The 23,891-nt window shown below is 45.2% G+C and overlaps 3 protein-coding genes across 3 annotated transcripts; 2 read left to right on the top strand and 1 right to left on the bottom strand.

The window, feature by feature from the left end:
- The first annotated feature begins 3,077 nt into the window (after window positions 1-3,077).
- mos (v-mos Moloney murine sarcoma viral oncogene homolog) lies at window positions 3,078-4,556 on the top strand. The gene has a single exon (XM_008299580.1). The coding sequence runs from the start codon at window positions 3,078-3,080 to the stop codon at window positions 4,092-4,094; it is 1,017 nt and encodes a 338-aa protein (XP_008297802.1). The 3' UTR covers window positions 4,095-4,556.
- A 2,329-nt stretch (window positions 4,557-6,885) lies between these two features.
- On the top strand, window positions 6,886-22,890 carry alg14 (ALG14 UDP-N-acetylglucosaminyltransferase subunit). The gene is made up of 4 exons (XM_008299578.1): window positions 6,886-7,081; window positions 8,829-8,980; window positions 9,546-9,668; window positions 22,612-22,890. Exons 1-4 carry the CDS (start codon window positions 6,940-6,942, stop codon window positions 22,840-22,842), a joined length of 648 nt encoding a protein of 215 aa, XP_008297800.1. The 5' UTR covers window positions 6,886-6,939; the 3' UTR covers window positions 22,843-22,890.
- On the bottom strand, window positions 13,516-17,322 carry steap2 (STEAP family member 2, metalloreductase). The gene is made up of 5 exons (XM_008299577.1): window positions 16,932-17,322; window positions 16,190-16,356; window positions 14,908-15,435; window positions 14,460-14,624; window positions 13,516-13,809 (listed from the first exon to the last, which is right to left on the bottom strand). Exons 1-5 carry the CDS (start codon window positions 17,320-17,322, stop codon window positions 13,516-13,518), a joined length of 1,545 nt encoding a protein of 514 aa, XP_008297799.1.
- Window positions 22,891-23,891: the final 1,001 nt, after the last annotated feature.

The raw sequence follows: 23,891 nt of genomic DNA, 5'->3' as shown, positions 1-23,891 counted from the left end.
GTTACATAGCACTTAATTCCACCATCTTGCCATGGGTTGTTTAGTATGTGTTCAGTCACTCCCGGGGTGATTCGTTTCCTCTTCTGTCCTCCTCCGATGTCAGTGTGACAGTATGAAAACATATTACTTGACTTCTTAGTGGTTTCTGTCTGAACGCTGTTGCATAAACACAAAGTTTTATCAGTTAGCCGCAATCCTAACTGGACACACGACTCCTGTATGGACTGTATGACAGAATCTAGGGATTTGATAAGGGGACATTAAAAGCAACGACTGTGGCTCAAAGCTGAAAGAATTTAAAATAAAATAAAAAGTTCTGCATTGTAGAGAGTAGTCGAGGAGATCCACGTTTAACGTCTGGGATCGGACCGAGTTCAGAACTCAAAAGCTAATCTAGACTGTCCAGGAAGAGGAAGGCAGAATGTGGGGAGACGCTCTTCGCTGAGAGGCCTTTTGCAGTTCATGTCAAACTTCTTTATAAGCTTCAGTGGTACCAGTGAACTTTGTTGAATGTGTATGTAAGAAACACTGCAATACTGCAATATATTTTGGTATTGGATCAAGCTGCTAACATACTTCTAAAGCTCCTTACGGTGCTACAGACCTCTTTTCTAGTTCTTAAGTGTATCGTTTGTACAAAGCATCCAGTTTAGCTAAACAGTTGGCATGCGTGTGTGCCTGGTTGTACTATATAGCGACATATATTTTTATTGTACTGTGACTTTTGTAGTCTTTTTACAGACTTGCCTGTAATATTATGCCTCCCCCCCCCGAGAAGCCCAGAAACGCGCCGCCTCGCGTCGTGATATTGGGAAACTGAGTCATGTTGGAAGGTTGCTCTGACGAAGACATCGGTGCTGACGCTGAGAAACAGGACGACATGACTGCGCGATGCCATTCAAAGTGAGCTGACCGGGCTCAGAAGTGAACTGCATTCCAGCTGTGTTGGTTTTGCTTCTTGTTGGATCTTACCAGTGCCATCCTGTGACAATGATAGATTGCAAATTCTCAATATTTTACTTCAAGTTTATTTTACAAACTACTGTTGTATTTTTTAAAAAGTATAGGCAAAGTAAATCACATATATATAAGTAAATATATATGTATGTGTTCATAGGTTGTGTAAAAATAAATATTAATGCTGCAACTTTTATCTGTTGTTTTTTAAAACCTTGACATCATCCAAAGAAGCAGATTATTTATTGTCTGGCAGAATAACCTGATCTGATTCACATACTTTGCTGCTATGAGAGAGGAGAGCTGCAGTCGACAACTCCAGTGTTTTTACTCAATGTAATGAAAGTTCAATAAACATAAGAGAAGGATCCAACTGCCGCTCTGTTTGGTGATTCCTTCAGATGTCTCATTCGCAGTAACTGTGTCTGTATGTTGTGCTCCTACACAAACCAGTGGGTCCATCGAGTGGTTCGATGAGCTCACACCGAGTCACTTGGTCACCAGTAACTTAACAGAACATCTGATCCATTCATAGCAGTGAGCTGTTTCTGTCCAGTTAGCTGACAATCAACAATATGAAGTGAACCAAGGGATCAGACAGTCACAGATCTGGCTGGTGCTGTCAGATTCATGTCAGATTTAAGGTCCTGGGGACGTTAGTATGTATTCATAAGTGGATGTCAGTTTTTTAAAAATTGCTGCTAATTTCAAAAAACACATCAAAATCAGGGCTTCAAGGTGCAGCTAGAAGGTCCCGGTGAGGACACCCGGGATCTTTCTGCGTGGAGTCTCCATGTTCTCCCCGTGCAGCGTGGGTTCTCTCCGGGTTCTCCGGCTTCCTCCCACAGTCCACAAACATGCTGAGGTTAATTGGTGATTGTAAATTGTCCGTAGGTGTGAATGTGAGTGTGCTTGGTTGTCTGTCTCTAAGTGTAGCCCTGTGATAGACTGGTTACCTGTCCAGGTGAACCTGCCTTCACCCTGAGTCAGCTGGGATATAGTCTCGGCCCCCCACGACCCTAATGAGGATTAAACGGTGTATAGACGATGGATGGATGGACATCAAAATGACAAGACGATTTCCATTCCTTCCCAGAAGCACTGCTCACTGTGTAGGAGTCTATTCCAGCTCCATGAGCCATCAGCCTCACAGGTAACATGATAAAAGCTCCAGTGAGATGTCAGTGACTCACATTTAAACTATGACACTGTAAACTAACTCATTTCTGCGCTTGTTGTCTGTCTTTATGTGTCCCAGTGAGTGATTCTGGATAATCTCAAATGATTTCAAAGTTCTGGACAAATGGGTCGAGATACAGCAGAGCATCAAACGCTTTAAACTACCATCAACATTTACATGATGTTAAAATTACTGAACAACAAAACACAGCAGGTTAACTGTTAGTGGAGAATCACTGCTGTGCAGAGGAGAGGAACGCTGAAGGAGGAACTCACTACCGAGAACTTCTACATTTTTTAACTTACAGCGACTTTAGAAACACTGGTTCACCCACAGTAGTGTTGGCTTGTTGTTCTTTGTTATTATTAGCAATAAAGTTTTATGCAAACTTATTGTTTTTAGCAAAAAACTGAAAATATTACTCTAAAGCACTGAAAGAAGTCCTGTAACCTTCATGATCCTGACATGGAGCTCCCTCAGAAAATAAATCACTTAATTAAATAAACCACAAAAGAAAAAACACAGACACAGTTTATCATGAACACATGCTGTCCTGGATGATTAGTATCTGATTCTGATCATTATCTGAACAAGCTGGTGGGTTCTGATCTCCTCCTGGATGCTGGAGGACCAACAGGGCCTGTGAACCCTCCGTGTCCCCTGAAGCTGCTTGTGATCAGGTATCCGCGGCCTGCTCACTCTGTTCATCAATATCATCCTGTTTTAGTCGCACAGAATGAAAAAAACAAAAAGCCTGCTTTCCCGACCTCCCTCCATCAGACTGCGTTGAACCCGTTGAACCCAAACAGGAAGCAGTACATCCTCCACACCACAGGGGGGCGCTGCAGCTCGCTGACACAAACCAGAGAGACGAGCAGCTGAAAAGCCTTCAGACTGGAGCCGGTCTCCAGTCAGCAGCAGACCTCCTCCACGGGCCGCCATGCCGTCCCCCATCCCCGTGAGCCGCCTGCTGCCCAGAGACGTGTACCTGTCCGTGGACCTCGGAACCTGCAGCAGCCCGCTCACCAAGTTCTCCCACGGCTCCAGCCTGCAGGTCCCGGCCCAGCGGCTCTACGACAAGGTGTCCAGCCGCCACTGGTCGGCCGTGATCCACTGGGAGCAGCTGCGCGCCGTGGAGCCCGTGGGCTCCGGAGGGTTCGGCTCCGTCTACAAGGCGGAGTACTTCGGGGAGACGGTGGCGCTGAAGAAGGTGAAGAAGTGCACCAAGAACAAGCTGGCCTCCTGGCAGAGCTTCTGGGCCGAGCTCAACGCGGCACACCTGCGCCACGCCAACATCGTGCGCGTCATCGCGGCCACCACCGGCGTGCCCGAGGTGTTCGGAGACGAAAGCAGCATCGGAACCATCCTGATGGAGTTCGTGGGGAGCAGGAGTCTGCAGCAGCTGATCTACGGGGACGCGGAGCAGCTCGCGGAGGACCGGTGGCTCCGGTACTCCTCGGACATCGCGCACGGCCTCAGCTTCCTCCACGCGCACCGCATCGTGCACCTGGACATCAAGCCCGCCAACGTGCTGGTGTCCAGTGAAGACGTCTGCAAGATCGCCGACTTCGGCTGCTCCCTGAAGCTGGACGGTACCTGTGAGGTGAGCGCCACCAGCCCGCGCATGAGCCACGTCTGCGGGACGTACACGCACCGCGCGCCGGAGCTGCTGAAGGGCGAGGCGGTGTCTCCCAAAGCGGACATCTTCGCCTTCGGCATCACGCTGTGGCAGCTGCTGACCAGAGAGCCGCCCTACAGCGGCGACCGGCAGCACGTCCTCTACGCGGTGGTGGCGCACAACCTGCGGCCGTCCATCCAGCAGCACCACGTGTTCCGCTCGGAGAGAGGCCGGCTGTGCGGGACGCTGCTGGGCCGCTGCTGGGCCGGAGAGGCCCGCTGCAGACCCAGCGCCCAGGAGCTGCTGCCTCACCTGGAGCAGCTGAGCGCCCTCACGTGACCAGACCGGGACTGTCTGATGCGGTTTTAGCCTCGTTTTACTGGGTGGTCCTCTGCAGGCTGGACTCTACAGGAACCAGCAGCGGACTGAACATCTGCTCAGCTTTGGTGGTGGATCCAGTTTAGATGTAGAAGAGTAAATGCCTTAAAGTCAGCAGAGCACCATGTGAGGATGTGCCTTCAAACCACTTCCTTGGCCTGCAGTGATGCACGCTGGACACTGGCTCTGGGCAGAGAGGCTCAACAGTGCAGCCAGTGAGGGCATTTACACTGAGTGGAGTTTGGTGCCAGTTACCAGAAGTTCTCAGAACTTGTCCCACTGCAGGCTGACCTGCTGGACACACCTCTGCTGCTCTGTGAAGGAACATGGCTGTGCACCATGATGTGTTAATTGAGTTTTATTCCCGACATCAAGATGCAATATGAGATGACGGGTTTTCAATAAAATGTTTTTTATACTTTACAAATGTTGGGCTTCTCTGCTATCACACCATGATGACAGATCAGCTGCAGGGCTGAGATGGATACATGGATGAGGACATTTACACCCATACATTGTTAGTTTGTTAAACCTAAACTGCATTCAGTGGCAGAACATCCTCACAGGATGATGATTAACATGTCAGGATCATCCATCCATCCTTTATTTCTGCTTTATTCCCTGTAGGGGAGCAGGAGCCGATCCCAGCTGACTTTGAGCAAGAGCAGGATAGACCCTGGACATGTCAAGAATACACTGACTTTATACTGTGTTTAGACAGACCTTCCATCTTTTACATTGACTGGTCATCAGATATTTGTGAATCCTTTTTGTAGAGGGAGCAGAGTGGTGTCCTGAGTCCCATCACAGCCTGACACCACCTTCAGGAGGCCTGTAGTCTGGCTGAAGGAGATAGTTGTGGATAGAAATGATTGTAGTAAATAACACAGACTTAAAGTTATTTCCTGCTCTGAGACTATTTCTGTGTCTCTGCCGTGTTGACTGAGGTCACATGGAGACACATGGAGTCTTATTTTAATAATCTAGGACGAGAGCTTTCATTTATAGATTGCAAAGGTCAGTGTACGGTGCGTTGTTGTAGTAAAACTATTTGTCAATGCTTATGGAGGCATTCATAGTTGAAAAGTCTACGTATTCAAATACATATGAGACACCCAGGATCATGTTCTCCCCGTGCAGCGTGGGTTCTCTCCGGGTTCTCCGGCTTCCTCCCACAGTCCAGAAACATGCTGAGGTTAATTGGTGATTGTAAATTGTCNGTTACTCAGAAAGTATTCCATACGAAGTACTACTTGATGTCCAAGAAGTTAAAATTTCAAAGGTTATTTCACCCAAAGTGTCACTTGCAGTTTTAAAGGTTTATTCCAGCCAAACATTACTTCCAGAATCAGAAAGCTTTTTATTGCCAAGGGAGCTCACACACACAAGGAGTGTGACGTGATGAATGAAACCATGGTACACAACAATAACAAGACAGGCAATAAATATAAACATCTAGATCTAAGAAATTCTAAATAAAATATATGTAAAAGAAAAGTATGCAAGTATAAATAAAAAGTACTGTGAAAAGAGAAATAAACTTGCCAAAATCAAGTAATAAATTGCAGTTTTCTAACAGTTTTAAATTGCAGTATTGCACATATAATGGTAATGAACAGATAATTTATGGATTTAAAGGTTTACTGAAGACAAAACATTACTTTATTCCACCTAAATAGTACTCTCTGAAAGGTTATAGTCTTAAATCTTTATTCCACCTAAAATAGCACCTCATTTTTGTAACTTAACTTACTTGGAGGTGCATTTGGACAAATTGTGTACTTAGCATGAAGCATTACAGGTGTTTTTAGCTCACTATCACCCTTTCCAATACAAAAAAAAAAAGGTTCATTCTAAGAGACTATGATGTAGCAGCATCCAGGAAGATAAGGAAAAAGATATCTGTCATATCCAGCTTTATTTAAAACTAAAGAAGCATCATTTAAAATCTTAAATGACACTGATCCATCAAACAGCTTCTTGCATAATTTAATATTAACTCGTGTGGGTTCTGTGAAAGAGAAATTGAGACAACAAAACATTTATTTTTCTGTCATTAGTATGAATTTTGGGCAACATTTCTAAGTTGACTTCAATCAAAAAATATCTCAATACGTCCTCTTAACATGTGCTTCATTAAAACTGGTGTATTGTTGGTTAAAACCTGATTCTGTTGGCCAAACATTTTATTCATCTAAGTAACTATGCAAAAACTAAACCCCATTTTAATGGGTGGAAGAATGAACACTCACAAAATCTCTTCTCTGTACTATCTCACATCTGCCTTTTTTTTGGTATTGTTAATATTTTATTTTATTTTGGTATCTGTTTTCTGCTTCTTTGCACCAATGGACCAAGTCAAATTCCTGGTGATGTAAAAATTACTTGGCAATAAAACTGATTCTGATTCTGATTCTGATTCTGAAAACAAAAATGCCCAAAGACGTTTTTCCTTGATGGACGTATTCATGCTGCTTGACTGAGATCCTCATCTTATTTTGTTATTCCTTTAAGTTGTTTTTTCTGTTCTAGAGCTACCTCAACACTTTGAAAATGTCTTTGCAACGTTTCTATATGCCATGTTTTTGTACATTCAAATTTGCCAATAAAGTTTATTTTTAAAAAACAAAACAAAAAAACACAAAACAACTCATCAGTGGATGAAAACCACGGAAGTGCGGTCTTAAAGCTGCAGCACACACATACACAGCTGAACGGACGATCTGCCTGCAAGCCTCAGCTCAGGGATTCACAGGAAGGCGAAGCGCGCTGTCTGGTTTGGTCCCACAGAGCCGCCGTAGCCAACATGACGCTCGTGGTGGGAGCTGTGTTTGCGGCTTTACTTCTGTGTTTCATATTTATTATTCGGTTATATGCTGTCGTGAAGAAGCAAAAGCCTCAGCCTGGAGCCAAAGGTCCAGTGGCCGTTCTGGTGGTTGCCGGTTCAGGTAAAGTTCGGGATACGTGTGAATATGTGTGGTACCGGTCCTCAGTCTGCTAGGTTAAGATGCATGCTGGTGACTTGTGAAACGTTGTCTTGTATTGTTCGAGTTTCAGCTGTTTCAGGGTGTTAGTAAAGCGCTCGTCAGACGTCGACGAGAGGAGGAGCTTGTGTCAGACAGAAGTGAGCCGTCAGCTGATGGCTTCACATGTTGTGCAGTTCTTTACAACTAGACTCGTGTTTTTTGTATTAATAAAGTAAAAATAAACGGAGTAAATTACTGATAGATGTGCTGCTGTTACAGTATAATACGTGTAGTATGAAATAAGTGTAACAGAGTACATCGTATTGCGGTAATTTTTGTGTTTTTGTGACACCGGAAGTGTTTGGGGGGAATCTGCGCTCGTTGCTAAGGCAACCCTGTTAGCGTCTAGACCCGGAAGTGCGTGTTTTTACGTTGTAAGGACAGAAACGTAACATAAGTCCTAAACAGGTCCTTTTATCCATAATGTCACTAATTCCGTATTAAATTTAGATTTCTAACTTTGTGGCACTAAAACAGAAACGAAGCGTTTTCATTATAAATGACGTAACAATGTGAATCTGAATAGAAATAAATTTTCAAAATTATATCAATCAATATAACTCGACCATATGCAAATATGACATTTAGCATGCCAAAATGTAATTTAATGATAGATGATTACTGTGTTTTAAGCACTCTGTATGAATAAGCCTTCAGTGTTAAAAGGATAAAACTGACAAATCATCAATCTCAAATTCATATTTTACTGATACACATCAGCATGAATAACCAACATTTACTGTACTTTCTTTTAAGAGAAGAAGAAACACCACAGTCAGTACTTTGCTCTTTAGTGTTTCATGTACTGACATACGCAAAAGTGGTTTACTCCCAAATTAGCCAAACTGTGAACAAATTCATACCGCAGTGCACATCAGTGTAAGAGCACATAAAGATAATCTACATGCACAACATGTAAGGAAAGCTGGGACCTTCATCTCACGCTGTACCTTCTCAGTGGTTTTTGTATCTTCTGGCTGTGCAGCTGATAAATTGTTGGTTGTAAAATGACACTTCGTCTCACTACTGTGGGAACTAAACAGCGTAGAATGACACGCGAAAAACGTAAAATGCGTACAAATAAAGGTGGTGTAATATTTATACACCATCTCATGATATAACGTTGGTCGAGAACATCTAAACTTGTTTTTTGTTTTTTTCTTTGGATGGCATTCAGATCTGTTTGCTATCATCATACAGAGCTTTCTGCTGCAGATTGAAGTGGTAAAAATAATTACTTGTGTTGGACATTGCAGACAGAGAATCTGTTTTTAGTCAACATAATCCTTCCTGTAGCCAAAACATTTCCATACGACTGACCTTGCATCTCTTTTTGCAACCAAATATGCCTTTTTAATGTTTCTCTCCTGCTTCTCGCTCATTTTGCAGAGCTGGCATGTCAATAAATGTGATCTGTTTGAGTTAATTTACTTAATTTATACTAGGGCTGGCCCGAATAACTGAATATTCAGTCATTGTGCTGATATCCGGATAGCAATTTTGATATACGAATATTTGAATATTGAACCTGGCTGCAGTTACAGTTTCCCATTCTGTCTTTAGAGCATTACTGAGGTCCAACATGTCAGTGTCTTCCACTCCACCATGGGTATAATCGTAATGTTATTATCTTGAAAGTGTAACTGACACTGTGTTTTGTGGTTAATAGGTGGTCACACTACAGAAATCCTGCGGCTGATGGAGTGCCTGTCTTCCTCCTACACGCCACGGTACTATGTTATTGCCGACACTGACAAGATGAGCCAGGAGAAGATCTGCACCTTTGAAAGCTCCAGAGGACAGTCAGACTCTGAATCACAGGTATGAGGAATAAGTAGTCACATCACTGACATTAGGAAAAGTACCAGAATGGGTCCGCTACATGCTAAAGTCCTGCAAAAAGTATTTTAAAAGTTTAAATGTGTTATGTTAAGAATTATTCATGATACATCCACAAAACGGAAGTGGCTCCTAGTCATTGTAGTGTTGAATTATCACATTCATTAAGCTCAGTGTTTTCAGTGTTTTTAATAGTGTCACTATTGATGCTGATCCAGGTTCAACAACTTTGAGCTACTCTGTAGATGTCCAATGATTCCAATCTAAAAGTCGGGACCCCTCCTAAGAGAGACAAAACACATGATGAAAGATTAGGTAGAAAAAAAAACTCTGCTATGCAAATTTGTATTCATTATTTTGGCAACGAAAATAACTGAAACTATTTGCAGAATGTTGTTATGGTCTGTAGTCTTAGTTTTAAGAGATTTTATCACTGATAAGAAGAATGTTAGAGGATCCACGATGCAACGTTATGTTATTTCTATGTTAACTTTAGTTTTTTCTTCTGGGTGAGTCTTGTCTGATGACCGTCTACTGTGTTCTGCAGTTTACCATCTATCGAATCCCACGGAGCCGGGAGGTTCGTCAGTCTCTGAGCTCCTCGGTTGTCAGCACCCTGCATGCCCTGCAGTACTCCCTCCCTTTGGTCTTTCGACTCAGACCTGACGTGGTGAGTGGACCCAGACATCAGTCACAGCAGCATACTGCCGTACCTTTGCACATACACTTTACTGACAGAGGACTGCGGAGTGCAGCGATGCTAACCATCGAGCCACCTTGCAGCCCCTAGAAAAATACATGTGTAACGGGAAAATGTTTGTGCTAGACAGCTGTTTAAACCACTGGCCGATCAAAACAAACAGGTCAGATATAGTCTTGTGTGGAGGCAACATGCTGAACTGTCACACATGAAAATGATCTTTGTTTTTGCCACAAAGACCTGTATGCAACACCGAGTGTAAAATCACTGAGTCTCCTTGTCATGTAAGTCAGTCCCTTTGCTTTTTGGATTTCTTAGGCTTCCAAGCTCAATGAATCATGAGTAAATGTTATCCAGACTACAATATTGCTGTACAAACTGAGTCAGTCATATTCCATTGACTTTAGTGATCTATACCCAGACAGAAGGAGAGGAAAAATTATGAAACCTTTCCTCTTCCTACACATCCTCTCCCTGAACCCTCAGTGGTCTGAAGGGCCAGCTTGGAATAGATACAACAGTGTGAAAATGTCTCGGTCGGGTCTGCTCAGTGTAATTTGTGAAGCCGTGGAGAACATGAGTGTCAGGTATGGCAGGGTGAGTAAGTACAACGGTGGACGTCATCAGAAGGAGTGCTGGATGAGATAAAGTATGTTGCAGTGACAGTATCAATAGTATCAGTGATTATAGGTGATAGTTTCCTATCTGTTAAAAAACTGACAATGAATTAAATGAACAACAATTTTTGTTTTGACATATCCAGCAAAAAAAATACGACTGTCAAATGATAAAAATACACAAGTACAGCAGGCGTCTGAGAAATAACAAAGATATATTCTGGCTGTAAACCAGTTCACTGCTTACAAAAGCCAAATATGATGACGAATAAAGTGATAGAAAGAACAACTCTTACAGTTCATGGTGAAGTATGTGAGTTTGTGATGCTCACAGGACTGAAAAAGGTGCCTTAGCATCGGGACGTTGTTGTTCTGTCTTGGCTGACTCTCCTCTTCAGTGTTACATGGACATTGGGAATGCTACCTGTGGAGTGGCAGACTGTGTGGTGGTTCCCATTTTTTAAAAAGGGGGACTAGAGGGTGTGCTCCAACTATCAGGGTATTACACTCCAGGGTGCCGGATAGGAGGGTTCGATTTACTGTTGAACCTCGACTCAAGGAGGAGCATTGTGGATTCTGTCCTCGCCATGGAACAGTGGACCAGCTGTTCACCCTTGCAGAGCTACAGAGGGGGTCATGGGAGTTTGACCAGCCAGTCAATGATTTGTAGAATCTGGAAAAGCCCGTGTTACAGCTGCGCTCCCACGAGGGACGCTGTGGGTGGTGTTGCAAGCACATGGGGTACCAGGGCCATTGTTATGAGCCATTCTACCCTTGTACAGCTAAAGTGAGAGCTGTGTTTGCATCCTAAACACACATCCAGTGGGTGTTAGACTTTGCTAGAGTTGCCGCCGATCTTGTTCATGACATTCATTGAATGGAGTCTTAAGACACAGAAGGTGTAAGGAGGTCATCTAGCTTTTTGTAAATGACGTGGTCATGCACTTGGGCAGCTTCAGCTGAGTGTGAAGTGGCAGCGATGACGGTCAGCACCAATCCATGGTTCACTGCTTGAAACCAGTGGATTGTTTGGTTGGGGGAAGTTACTGNTTAAGGTGTAGGGATGATGGATGGATTCTGTGACTACAAGGTGTTACAAGTTTCGGTAACAAAAGATATATGTCAAACCCAAACTACGAGTTTCCCCTTCAAAGTAATCGCCCGAGAGTATATATCTGTGATCTCAGCTCTCTGCAGCCACTGAACTTTATCCACGTGCTTTTATATAAATATCCTCTGTTTCATGTCATCAAGCAATGAGCACAGAGCAACAAACAAACCTGAAGTTTCTGGTCCACTTGGGGAAAACTTCAACAGAAGGCCTTCAGCGAACAGGACTGAGGCCAACGTTGAGCGCATCAGGCAGATGGTGTGTCGGTTGACTGTTCAACTGATTGCAAATGAGCTGGACATGAACCGGGACAACGTCTGGAAGATTATCACTGAAGACTTGGACATGTGGAAAGTCAGCACAAAGATGGTGCCAAAACCGCTGAACGATGACCAGAAGGATCGATGCATTCAAATGTGTCAGGACATCCTCGAGCGTCTTGAAATGGAACCAGACTTGCTCGGGAGAGTCATCACCGGTGATGAGTCATGGATCTTCGAGTTCGACCCGGAGACCAAACACCAGAGCCTTCAGTGGAAGAGTCCAACATCACCAAGGCCGAAGAAAGCAAGACAGTCGAAGTCCAAAGTCAAAGTCATGTTGACTGCATTCTTTGATGTGAGAGGCATCGTCCACTGTGATTTCTTGCCACAGGGCCAGACGGTCAACCAGCACATCTAGAAAAAGATCCTGTGGTGTTTGGTTCGTTCAGTGTGTGAGAAGAGGCAGAGTTGTGTCAGGACAAGTCAGGGCTGCTTCACCATGACAACCTGCTCACAACACCCTGAGCATCCCACAGGTCCTGCTGAGAAGAACATCTCCGTGCTGGAGCAACCTCCCTACTCACCCCACCTGGCTCCGTGGGATTGTTTCCTCTTCCCCAAGCTCAAGGGGGTCATCAAGGGGACCTGTTTAGAAGACGTGGACGACATCAAGATGGCTGTGACGACGGAGCTGAGAGGAAGAATCCTTCTTGGAGTGCATGGCGGCGTGGCATCCCACCCTAAGCACTAGTTATATGGGTTACTCAGAAAGTATTCCATACGAAGTACTACTTGATGTCCAAGAAGTTAAAATTTCAAAGGTTATTNAGAAACTGAGATGTTCGTCAGGGTGATGATACTTCAGCACAAGTTCAGTAAGCAACTTTTTTTTTCTTCCAAGTTTTGTCTTTATTTCTTGGTAAATGTTTGCAGTTACTTCTGGATCACATCCCAACATTCACAGCTCTGATGTCACCACATTTAGCTTCAGTGTCCTTCTAAGTTGTGCCTGAACGCTCGGTCACAAATAACACCAACAGAAACTCTTCAAGCCGTGGCTCTCACTGATTATAGACACAATATTCATCGGTACTGTAGCACAGCCCCAACAGACAGGAAATAGAACACACAGATATATTGCAGAATCAATACCTGAAAACATTTCTTTATAGTTTGAAGTGAGACCAGAAAGAGAATAGTTTTAAGCGTCGTAGGTGATGATAGTAACTGGTAATATTGTCCAGCCTGGTGAATAAATTATTTCTGCCATTATCTGTTAGGACCTGGAAGGAAAAAAGAAGGTACTATATTGAATGAGATTTGTCAGCCTACCAGCAGAAATACTAATTAAAGAGCTGCTACAGGTCAGCATCACACACAGGAGACCTCCTCCATCCTCCCTGACATCACGATGACAGTGTAAAGGTTTTTTTTTCAGACATGACAAAGCTCCTCTAGGGTCAAATATAAGACGATATCCAACTGTTTTTACAGGCGAAGTAGAAGCAGGAAAGTTTACTTAATGTGTAAAATTGGAGTTCTTCTTTACAAGCAATGAACAGATTAAATACTGCCAAAGTACCGGGAGCACGTTGACAGGAGAAGAATATTCAGTGTTTTAAAGGGCAAACAGCTGAAACATAGCACAGGGTCAGCAGCTCCAGTCAACAGTCACAGTTATAAGGACACAAGTACAGAGTTCACATGTCAGCAGAAACTGTTCACATTGACAGAATGAAAATAACGTGTCCTTCCAACACGAGTCACATGGATCAGGTCCAGTAAAGCAGCTTGCTGTAGCAGCGTATGTGAAAACCCCTCCGTGATCACATGATGGTGACTCTCTCAGGGGAAATGTGGGCAGCTGAGCCCACTGGCTCCAGGCGCTGGCACCGGTACTGATTGTTGTCCAAGCCCCTGCGGATCTGGTGCAGCTTGTGGGCCACGCAGGGAAGCAGCATCAGGACCTTCCCGACGATGACGCACACCGGCAGCGCCAGGGACACCACAAAGCTGGGAGGCAGGTAGAAGCGGTAGGCCTCCTCCTCGAAGGCTCGCTTCCAGCCGAACAGCAGGCCGTGGAAGGTAGCGATGAGCAGGGCGATGTAGCCCAGAGTGGACTGCAGCAAAGACAAGCAGACTCACAGTAACAACACACCACAAAGAGAGGAAACCCAGACTCACAGCTCCCGCTAACATTCCCCTGTGCAAAACACACATCCAACATCACCTGCTCCAGCCTGTTCAGGCATAACGAGAGGCGCAAAGGGAGAGATGTGAGGTTAAAAGGTGAACAGGATGCATGCAGTGGTTTTATAAATCAGCTGCTGATGTGACCCACTGATGAATATGGTCAGCGGTTACAGGCTGTGACAAATGGCATGTAAAGGTGATTCAGGATGTCGTTATCTCTGATTTCTAATGCAGACAGACATCTAAACAGCAGGTAGGCGTCAAAACGCTGCATGTAAAAGCATAAAACTGGAGAAACACCTTTTACTGTTTTGTTTTTTTTGTTACTAATATTTCAATTTCCCTTTTCTCCTGTTTACTGATTCTGTGAATTGTTACTGACACATAACGTATGGCTCCTGCTGGACAGCCCGTTGGAGCAGAAAAAGCACAAATGCTAAATGCTGCTTAGCTGAAATAAACTAAATCATGTTTACTCTCATCCCTGTCAGTTGCCACTACAGTTTTGTGTCCTCTGGCTCTCATGAGAGAGGCTAAACAAATGCAGCGGAGGTAAAACCTCTCGGTGCTTGTGTACCTGTATGAAGCTGAATTCCCTCCAGTTGAGCGTGCTGTGGACGGAGGGGATGGAGGTGATGGCCAGGAGGGACAGAAGGCCGAGACTCATGATGCCAAACGAAACGTACATCTCCACCCTCCACACTTCCTCCTCGTTCCACGCGTTCTCCACGTTAACGTGGACCTGCAGACACACAGAAAACTGGAATTCATAACAGTCGTCGTGGTTCACGTGTGGCCAGATTAACCTGCGAGGAAGGCCTGGGACAAAGGTAAGCTGCTTAACCCAAAAATACAGTCTGGTCACACATTAGTACATGAATATGCAACATCTTATGATCACAAGCAGCGATGAAAAAAACAGAACCCTGCTTGAAGCCCTTATCAGGCCAGTTGTGTATAAAGCAAAGGAGAGTTGTTTACTTTGGTGGAAAACATCTGCTTTTCACAGGCTTTGTCCTACTGACCTGCTGGTAGGCGGTGTTGAGCAGCAGGTACCTCTCAGACCTCCTCAGGGGCAAGCAGAGGCTGTAGAGGACGTGGACGGCGGCGAGGAAAAAGCTGAGGAGACCCAGCTGCTTCCGGCTCTGCAGCCAGCCCTCCAGCCAGTGTGGGAAGTGCCTGTACTTGGTCCCGTAGTAGAGCTGGTGGGCAGCGGCCAGCTGGCCCGCCAGGTACACCAGAGCCAGGAGAGTGATGGCCACAGTGGGCAGCGTCCGGTTCACTATCTCTATGGGGATCTTGTAGAAGTCACTTTGCTTGTATTTCACATACGGGTGGATTATGTCTCGCACAAAAGAGTAAGCAAAAAAGAAGATGGCGAGGGCCACGGCGGCGAGGACGGGGCCCTTCCAGCCAGGAAACAGCTGTATGGGCATGTTCTCAATGTCCCGGGAAGAAGACAGGGGGCCCATATCCACCGGCTGGAAGTTGAGCTGACGACATAACTCCATGATTTGCTGCCGAGCTTCCACCGAATCACTGCATATGAACACCTGTAAAAAGCCAGGACCAAGGAGAGGAGAGCTGGTTAGAGGTGCAGTGGGTGGAGGGACAGTGTGGGGATATGACAATCAGCACAGGACATAGTTTTCTTTGCCACAAAGCTCCATTGTTGTTCCAAGGACTATTACACACAGGTCGATGAGCCATCGCTCAAGGACACCATTTGCAGACGAGCAAGTTGCTTCTCTATTTTATGTGCAATACTGGAGGGTTTCTTGTCTGCAGCTGTATCTACCTTCAGTATCACGCTGTCCTAGCACGAGGGAATTAGACTGAGCTTTGGTTTTAGGAAACTCCAGGTGCTGTTTTATACAGCTGGGTTTAGCAGCTTGCCTTAGCAGTGAGCAGTTCAGAGTGTGAGTAGAGGGCTGTCTCCCTTTTATCAGGGGTGAACCTGCACCGACAGAAAACTGGAATGACTGATCAGTACCTCGCCTCATGAGAGGAACCATGGTGGAGCTGAACAATTCATCCTTTCATTACCTTTCAGCAATGTAAATATACAGAACATTTCAGACTGTATACGTAGAATAAATGAAAACAATTAACAAAGATAGAGCTCTTTAAAGCAGTAAATAACCTTCTATCCTTGGACTGAAGGTCCAAACTAAGATGACAACAATAACCGAGCCAATAACTCCATGATTGGAGATGGTGAAGCCAAAGAAATCTCCAGAAACAACATAAGTGGATGTTGTTTAGAGTTTGTTGTTCTTTGAAAGGACAGAATCTTTGTGGTTGTACCTGTGTGCTGGCGTCTTTAGGGCAGCTTTGCTGCATGGCCCACGCTGAGATCACATTGAAGCCTTTGACCACGACGCAGCCGGGCAGCAGTGAAGCCAGATACTCGGCATTAGACTCTGGATACTGGTTCACCCTCCTGTTGTTGCTGACGTCCACCAGGACTTTCCCTGCAAGACAACAAGACAAACATCTATAAATACATTCAATATCTGTTAAACTACATCTGCACAACAGACCACTGCAGGCTGTTGGGGACTCCAACTCATTCTTGGCAGCAAAGCCGATCTGCTTCTACCTTTGTCAGTGGCAGCATGTTGTGAGAATGGCATCACTCTGAATTATTGTAAATTATTACACCTGCATTAGTTGATCCACTACAGTAACTTTGATCAGCTCTTGTCTCGAGAACGAGCTCCGTGAAGCAGATTAATGACAGTGGACACATCACAGTGAACCAGCTCACGTTCATTATACAACCGTCTTTTGAATTCTGTCGTTGACAAAACACTTTTTGAGAAAGATAAAGAAATCATTTCCTTTGTGAGATCAATAGGTTCTGTTTCAGTCTGAACAAGGCGCCTGGCAGCTCATTAGCCTTACAATCTATATTGTCTTTAAAAAAATGTACATATTTTTGACCAGTTTAGATGAGTCCTATGTACGGTTCAGTCGATATAATGTGCAAATTCTGTTATTTAAAATCCACTTTAAAAAGTTCGTGCTGTCGTTGTGTCTTCTGTACCTTCCAGTAGATGCTTGAGGTCCCACAGGATTGGGTAGTGCTCACGACGGATAGCCAGGAACACGATGTTGGCCTTCCCCACAGCGTCTTCATGGTGCGTCACATCCACCACGTGAGGAAACGAATGAGCCGCCAGTTTCGGATGGCGGCTGCCCACCACCACATGAAAGCCACAACGCAGCATTCGAATGGTCAGGCACTTGGAGAAGTCGCCGGAGCCCAGGATGGCCACGGTGGGCTGCACCGGCAGACGGGAGTTTCCTACATCAGCGACTCCGTTCTTTATGACACTGGGCAGCAGACAGGCCTGGGCATGGTGGAGGTGGTGGGAGGAGGAGGCTGTGAGGAACACGGGGCTCCGGCTGCCACACATCATAGAGATGGAGTCCATCTTTCTTCTTCTGTGGTGTCTGCCTATAAAGACTTCAGTGGGCCTAAGAGAGGTACGAGAAATGGTAAAGAGCTTCTTTAGTAGTAGATTAAACTAAAAACGAATCTCTGTGTCTCAAAGTTACGCTTTTAGATGTGTCCTGATGTGCTTTCCAACATGTAAACACACCACAGGTAAATGGTAAATCAGTAAAAGAAATGTGATTTTTATTGGCAGGGTCTGTAGTGACGGACTAGACAGTCCTCATTCTGAAACAAGAAAATACATTTAAAAGATATCAGAATCTAACCAACGTTAAATTGGTCAAATCAAAGAGATCCTTTTAGTTTTCTTTTTATAGGGCCTGTGTGTTTTTGTTGTTGTTGTTTGTTTGTTTTTCAAAAGATGTCTTTAGCATTACGTTTCCTCGATGTGCTGCTGAACAAGAGAGAGAGCTGCTGCATTCACTGACGGAGCAACAACTTCATCATGAGCTTCAACGAGAAATGATCCCGACATGGAGAGGATCAGGATCCATCAGACAGGTGACCTGTGGAGAGCTGCTGTAGCTCACCTGGCTGAGCTGCATGTATGGGGGCTACAGTCCCCAAGGCAGCGGTCATGGGTTCAAGTCCAGCTCATGACCCTTTGCTGCAGGTCCTTCCCTTGTCTCTCTCTGTCCTATTTAATAAGGCCAAAAAATATCTTTAAAAAAGACAGGTGAAGTGTTACACAGCTGTGGATGGATTTTTATCTACATAACAGGAGTCTGTGTGAGAGAGTCTGAATGACAGAATGCTGTCATATGAAGGGATTGATTAACCAGCAATGTCCCATGTCTCAGGTCTGGAAGCTGCTCAGCACTTCCTACCCACACATATCTATCTTGCCACACTGCTCTCCCTCGGGCACAACTGCCTCCTACTGCAACACACACACACACACACACACACACACACATGACTGACTGAGTGTTTTAATTCCAGCTGACAAAACAACAGTTGGTTGATGAAACCTCAGAGCAGTCCTGCTGTTGAGGCACCATGACAGCATCCGGTCAGCTGCACCACATCACAAACGACATCAGTTTTTTGTACCATTTCGTCCACAGGGCACTGCAGCATCCTGGAGTGTACCTGTACATGAGTGTGGATGCGTGTGTCCTGTGTGTTGGGGTGGGCAGCCTCTTGTGTTGCACTGTGAACACACACTCTGTGAACACACACTCACACACACTCCAGCAGCTCCCTTCATCCGCTGCAGAAGCGCCGCTCCATCCACCGGGACGAGCTGCGTCTCAGATGACCTTCTGTCTGCGGAGACAGTGACGGTGTGAAGGACGCGGCCGTGTGCGCACATGCAGCCTGTGTGCACCTGTAGCGCAGCAGCACAGCCGCTGCCGCTGCGCCAACAAGCCGCAAACACACACAGCAAGCTCCGAGCAGCACCGTCCACAGTGGAGCGACACACGGAGCATGAGGGTGATGACATGGTACCCACCTGTCACTGGTCTCTGCCTAACGCCGTCTGAGCAGAGGCGCACACCGCTAGCTGTCCATCCTGTCCTGATGCTGCGCTGCCTTCGCTGCCTGAACACATGCTGCGTTCAGGTTCTGTGGGGAAGATCGGCGATACAAGCTTTTCTCTGAAAACAACAATCTAAACAATTGTAAAATATAATAATGTAAAAATGACGACATGTTATAGATAAAATAAAGCAAAAATAATCAGTAAATAGCAGATTATACGTATATATGTTCATATAATGTTGATTTATTGTTGTACGTTTAAATAACATGTTCAAATGAAAAGTTTGAAGNCGGTCAGCACCAATCCATGGTTCACTGCTTGAAACCAGTGGATTGTTTGGTTGGGGGAAGTTACTGCCTCTCGGAATCTTGCTCACAAATGATGGAAAAATGAAGCATAAGACGGAGTAGTGACTGAACCAATGAGGTGGTGGATACAAGTGGCCAAATGGAGTTTCATCTGTAGGGTGGCTGGGGCCAGTTTTATGGATAGTGTGAGGAGCTGGGACATCCGGAAGGATTAAGGAGCTCTCCTGGGCAACTTTCTTTGGAAGGATTTTCACCAGGTTAAACCCAGAACTTGCTGAGAAGACTACATATCTCATCTTACCTGGGAATGCCTTGGATCCCCTGGGACAAACTGGAAAGCGTGGGTAGGGAGAGTTATGCCTTGAATGACTTGATTCAACTGCTGCCTCCGCAACCCAACCCTGGATAAGCAAAAGAAAATGGATAGAAGATCTACTATAGACTATTTTTAATGAACTTAGAATCTGTCAGCTTGTCGGTTGTGGTAACGTACAGATGACGTGTCTTGCTCCTGGTCTGTGTGTAATGCATGTTTACCTGATGACTGTAGTCATATCAGATTCCAGACCTGTGACCAGTCACCCTGGATGTCTGTCCAGCAGACCGTCTGATTGTTGGTGGCTAGGTGGAAACAAAACTGGGGATTTAATGTCCACAGTAGTCATGCCAAGAATGTTCCAGGCAGGCTTATAAATGCAGAATGGCTGACCGACAGTCATAAACGTCCAGCCACACCACACTCATGAGCATGGAACTGATTCTGCCTAAAGGGGAATTTGCAGGTTCAACAGCTGAGATTCTGATCATCTCCAGTCAGCTGGGGCCACCAGAAAAAATCAAGTTACAAAGCCGACAACTGCCAGATAATATAAGTGTGTGTACATCCAGTGCCTGGAAATAAGGACAATAAGATTTCAGTCTCCATTGTTGTAATTACTTTATGCAGAGTGAGTGTAAAATGGTGAGATCTGCTGCTGTTGATGGTTGACTTGAAGATGTGTTTTTAACTGAGCACATCATTTTTCCAGCTAACAAGTGAGTGGTTTGTCATGTTAATCCTTACATCTGCTGCTCCATGAACCACTTCACTGTGTGGATGTTAGGGGACTGTTGTACGTCTATTGTTGAGCTGTAAGAATGACAGAAGTGTTCTGACTGGCGAAGGCAGAGTGCAGAGCTGTTGTTTTCCGAGCAGTGTGGAGAGGATTAGAGTTCTGCTGTGTCTGTGCTGTGGAGCTGCATGATGACTTCTCCAGACTTCAGCTCCGTCTGGTTTCCTGTGAACCCAAACTCCCTCAGCCTCCTTCAGTTCTGAGGTCACTTATTTATCTGAGCTGTCTCCCCTTCTGTCCTGAGTCTGCCTGAGCTACCTTCACTGCTGCCACTAAGGCACCCACATGTGGTGAATTTCTGCTCTCTGCCTTTATAATCTTCACATTTCTTCGATTTTTGTGCAGCAGGAAAATTCAGCTCAGTGACTTTTAGCTTGAAAGATAATAAATTTCAAGATCATTGTGCAGTAATGTTTCCTGGACTGTCCTCCAGCTCTAGTGGTTTGTCTTAGAGGAAAGTCATCGTAGACCTGCTGTGAAACAAAGCTATTTCATGTTGGAGTCCCGACTGCTCTGGTTCTGAGTAGCACGCAGATACAACTGTTTTGAAACGTGTATGCTTATAGTGTTTAAATAAAGTAGTTTTGACACAGATAGGAAGTCAGGACTTTGATCACGGGCTGCACGCTGGCCTGGTGGTTCGCACCGTCGCCTCACAGCTAGAAGAACCCGGTGAGGACACCCGGGATCTTTCTGTGTGGAGTCTCCATGTTCTCCCCGTGCAGCGTGGGTTCTCTCCGGGTTCTCCGGCTTCCTCCCACAGTCCAGAAACATGCTGAGGTTAATTGGTGATTGTAAATTGTCTGTAGGTGTGAATGTGCAACCCAGTCTCAGCAATTGGTGAAGTAATCACAAAACTTAATCTATTAATTTGTGTCCTGGGACACAACTTGCCGACTTTTCCGTGTCCCCCAACACAAATTTCAAACCAATACATTTCAGTTAGAATTTCGTGTCTGAGCCACGTTTTTCCATCAGACAGCGCATATACTGGGATGTTTTTGTCGTTCTTTTCTACCAACAGTCAGCATTAACCAGTTTTCCTGTTCTGGTCCGTCCACACTATTAACTACAGAGATCACTGTACAGATGTGTGAACCCACACTGACCAACGCTAACATTCTGTAAACACCAGCGCTGAGCAGCTGTGTGCTCCAGCTGCTATAAGCTCCGTATCCATTCAAACAGAAAAGACAAAAAATATACCCAGGCAGAGAGAAGCTGTTCTGAGATCGCTCTGAAAGTGATCCCAACGATATCGTTCATAGCTATTATCATTTATTTGTGGTAAAATATGAGGTCTTTTCCTGTGTTTGGGCTACATGCTCGTCGCTACTTCCCACTGTAGTGTTATTGTGTGTATAGAAGCAGCGTGTGCATCATGACAATAAAAAGGATTCTGATTCTGATAGTTGAAATGACATTACATGTTTGGACCAGCAGGGGGGTTTGTGTGCACATGAAGCCTCCAGAAATGAACCTTTTCTTGAACCAATTGCACAGAAACCATCAAGGCTTCATGAGGCTTCATCAGGCCGTCACTACTGTTGTGATGTGCTTCTGGTCCTCCTCCTTTCCTGCTGTTCTGGTAGGCACGTTCTGGGCCCGGTGTTGTCGGGTTCTGATAACTCCCAGCCTGTGTGTCAGTGGGTGGTGGGAGTCGAACAGCTAATATTGGTCTGAGTGTGAGTGGGTTTCCTGTAGATCTTTACATCCAGGCTTCTGTCTTCTTCTGTGTGCAGCACAGTCCAAGAAGGCCAGACTCCCTCCTCTGAGGGGGCTGAGTCTGACAGACTGTGGGCCCTGTAGGCAAACCGATGTGGGTTGAAGGCGGGGGGCGGGCTGGTCCTGACGTGCTGTGAAACCAGTTTCTCAAAACACTTCATAATCACAGGTGTAAGTGCAACTGGCCTGTAATCATTCAGGCTGCCTGTGGCTGATGGTGGATCGTCTGAAGCAGGATTGTGTGCACAATAAAAGCAAAAACATTTGAAGCTGCAGAAGTAATGAACCGTAAACAAGGATTTGCAAATCAGAATAAAAGTGAGAATATGGATGGTTTGTTGCTTTATAGATATCTTTAAGTATATAACTGTACAGTATTAATATATGAGCACTCACTGTTAGTAGAACCTGCGTATTTCTCACCTACAGCTTGATGTTCTTTGGAGACAAACGTATTATACGACTGCATGTCCTAAATACTAACATATGAAGACAGTAGAGCAGTATTTTGTTTCAGCCATTGTCTACATGTGATGGAGGAGTTCTGCTACAGACCCGTCCTGACCAGCCTGCTCTTTCTGTGTGTCTGACGTCCTTCAGCAGCGCTCATTCCCGTCCTGTGTGTGTTGTTTCAGGTGCTGTGTAACGGCCCGGGGACCTGCGTTCCCCTGTGTGTGGCGGGACTCCTGCTCGGCATCCTGGGAATGAAGAAAGTCCTGATAGTTTACGTTGAGAGCATCTGCCGGGTGCAGACGTTATCGCTCACGGGGAAGATCCTGTATCCGATATCAGACTACTTCTTCGTGCAGTGGTCCGCTCTCAGAGATAAATACCCCAAATCCATTTTTCTTGGAAGAACAGTGTAACAATATGTTGCGGCACACATGCTCTAATAAATGCTCCTGCTTTTTATATTGTTGAGTTGTGTTTTCTGTGTTAACTGCACACACATTCCTCTTTACCAATCAGTCTACTTGGTGGCTACAGGTAACAACATGCTGGTTGTGTGGAGGACAGAGGTGCATAAAATCTGAAGCAGCTGTTAATGCATCAAACTCAACTATTAACCCGATTTAACTGAGTGGTGACAAGGACGTGCTTAGTTGTAATTGTCAGCCAGCCTGGCAGAGGCGTGCCAAGATCCAACATACAGGTGTTTCTCTCATTTCCACAGGTGATAAGGTGTGCTGGAGGAGACAGGGAAGCAGGGCGTACACTCTGCTCACACAACACAACTGGCTGGCGAAGTAAGACCAGCCACTCACAAACTGTAATGTGCAACTTGCAGGTAACTTATTTTATGAAACCAGTCCTGAATGCCCACGACCGCAAAGTCATTTAGTATAATAATGATGCAATTTAATGATTATTCCATCAGATCATGTGATTGGGATGAAGAAAAAAAAATCAAGATTTGCAGGGTTACTATCAGAGAGGCACATAAAACATTAATCACGACATCAACTTTTGCATTTCAGTGGAGCTGTGGTGTGGCAGACAAAATGTGAGCATCTTACAACATCATTCTTTTCTGCTAAAAGTGTCTGTGCAGCACTAAGTGTAAGACCTGGTGCATTAGATGAGGCTGTACTAACAGCTTCACACACTGGGTGAGAGCATCTGAGGGTGTTGTTTTAACTGTTGTGTCTCTCACATTGTCTCTACGTTGTTTGTCTTTCTCTGTGCTGTGTTTCCTGTTCCTGGTTGGAGCCGTGGACAGGAAGAGCGCTGAGATGACTCTCTGAACTAAACCAAATAGGAGGAGGAGAAGCAGAAGAAGGAGGGGGAGAGAAGGAGCTGAAGTTTCTGCCCAGCCTAACATCTGGGACTATTTATAGACATTCTCTGAAAATTTGTGCAGAAGAAACTCAGCGCAGCAGCTGTTTGACTGGATGAACAATGAAGGTTGGACTCA

Source organism: Stegastes partitus, unplaced genomic scaffold (assembly GCF_000690725.1).
Source record: "Stegastes partitus isolate 25-593 unplaced genomic scaffold, Stegastes_partitus-1.0.2 Scaffold1435, whole genome shotgun sequence".
Lineage (NCBI taxonomy): Eukaryota > Metazoa > Chordata > Actinopteri > Pomacentridae > Stegastes > Stegastes partitus.
This window is presented reverse-complemented; position numbering and strand designations above follow the sequence as displayed.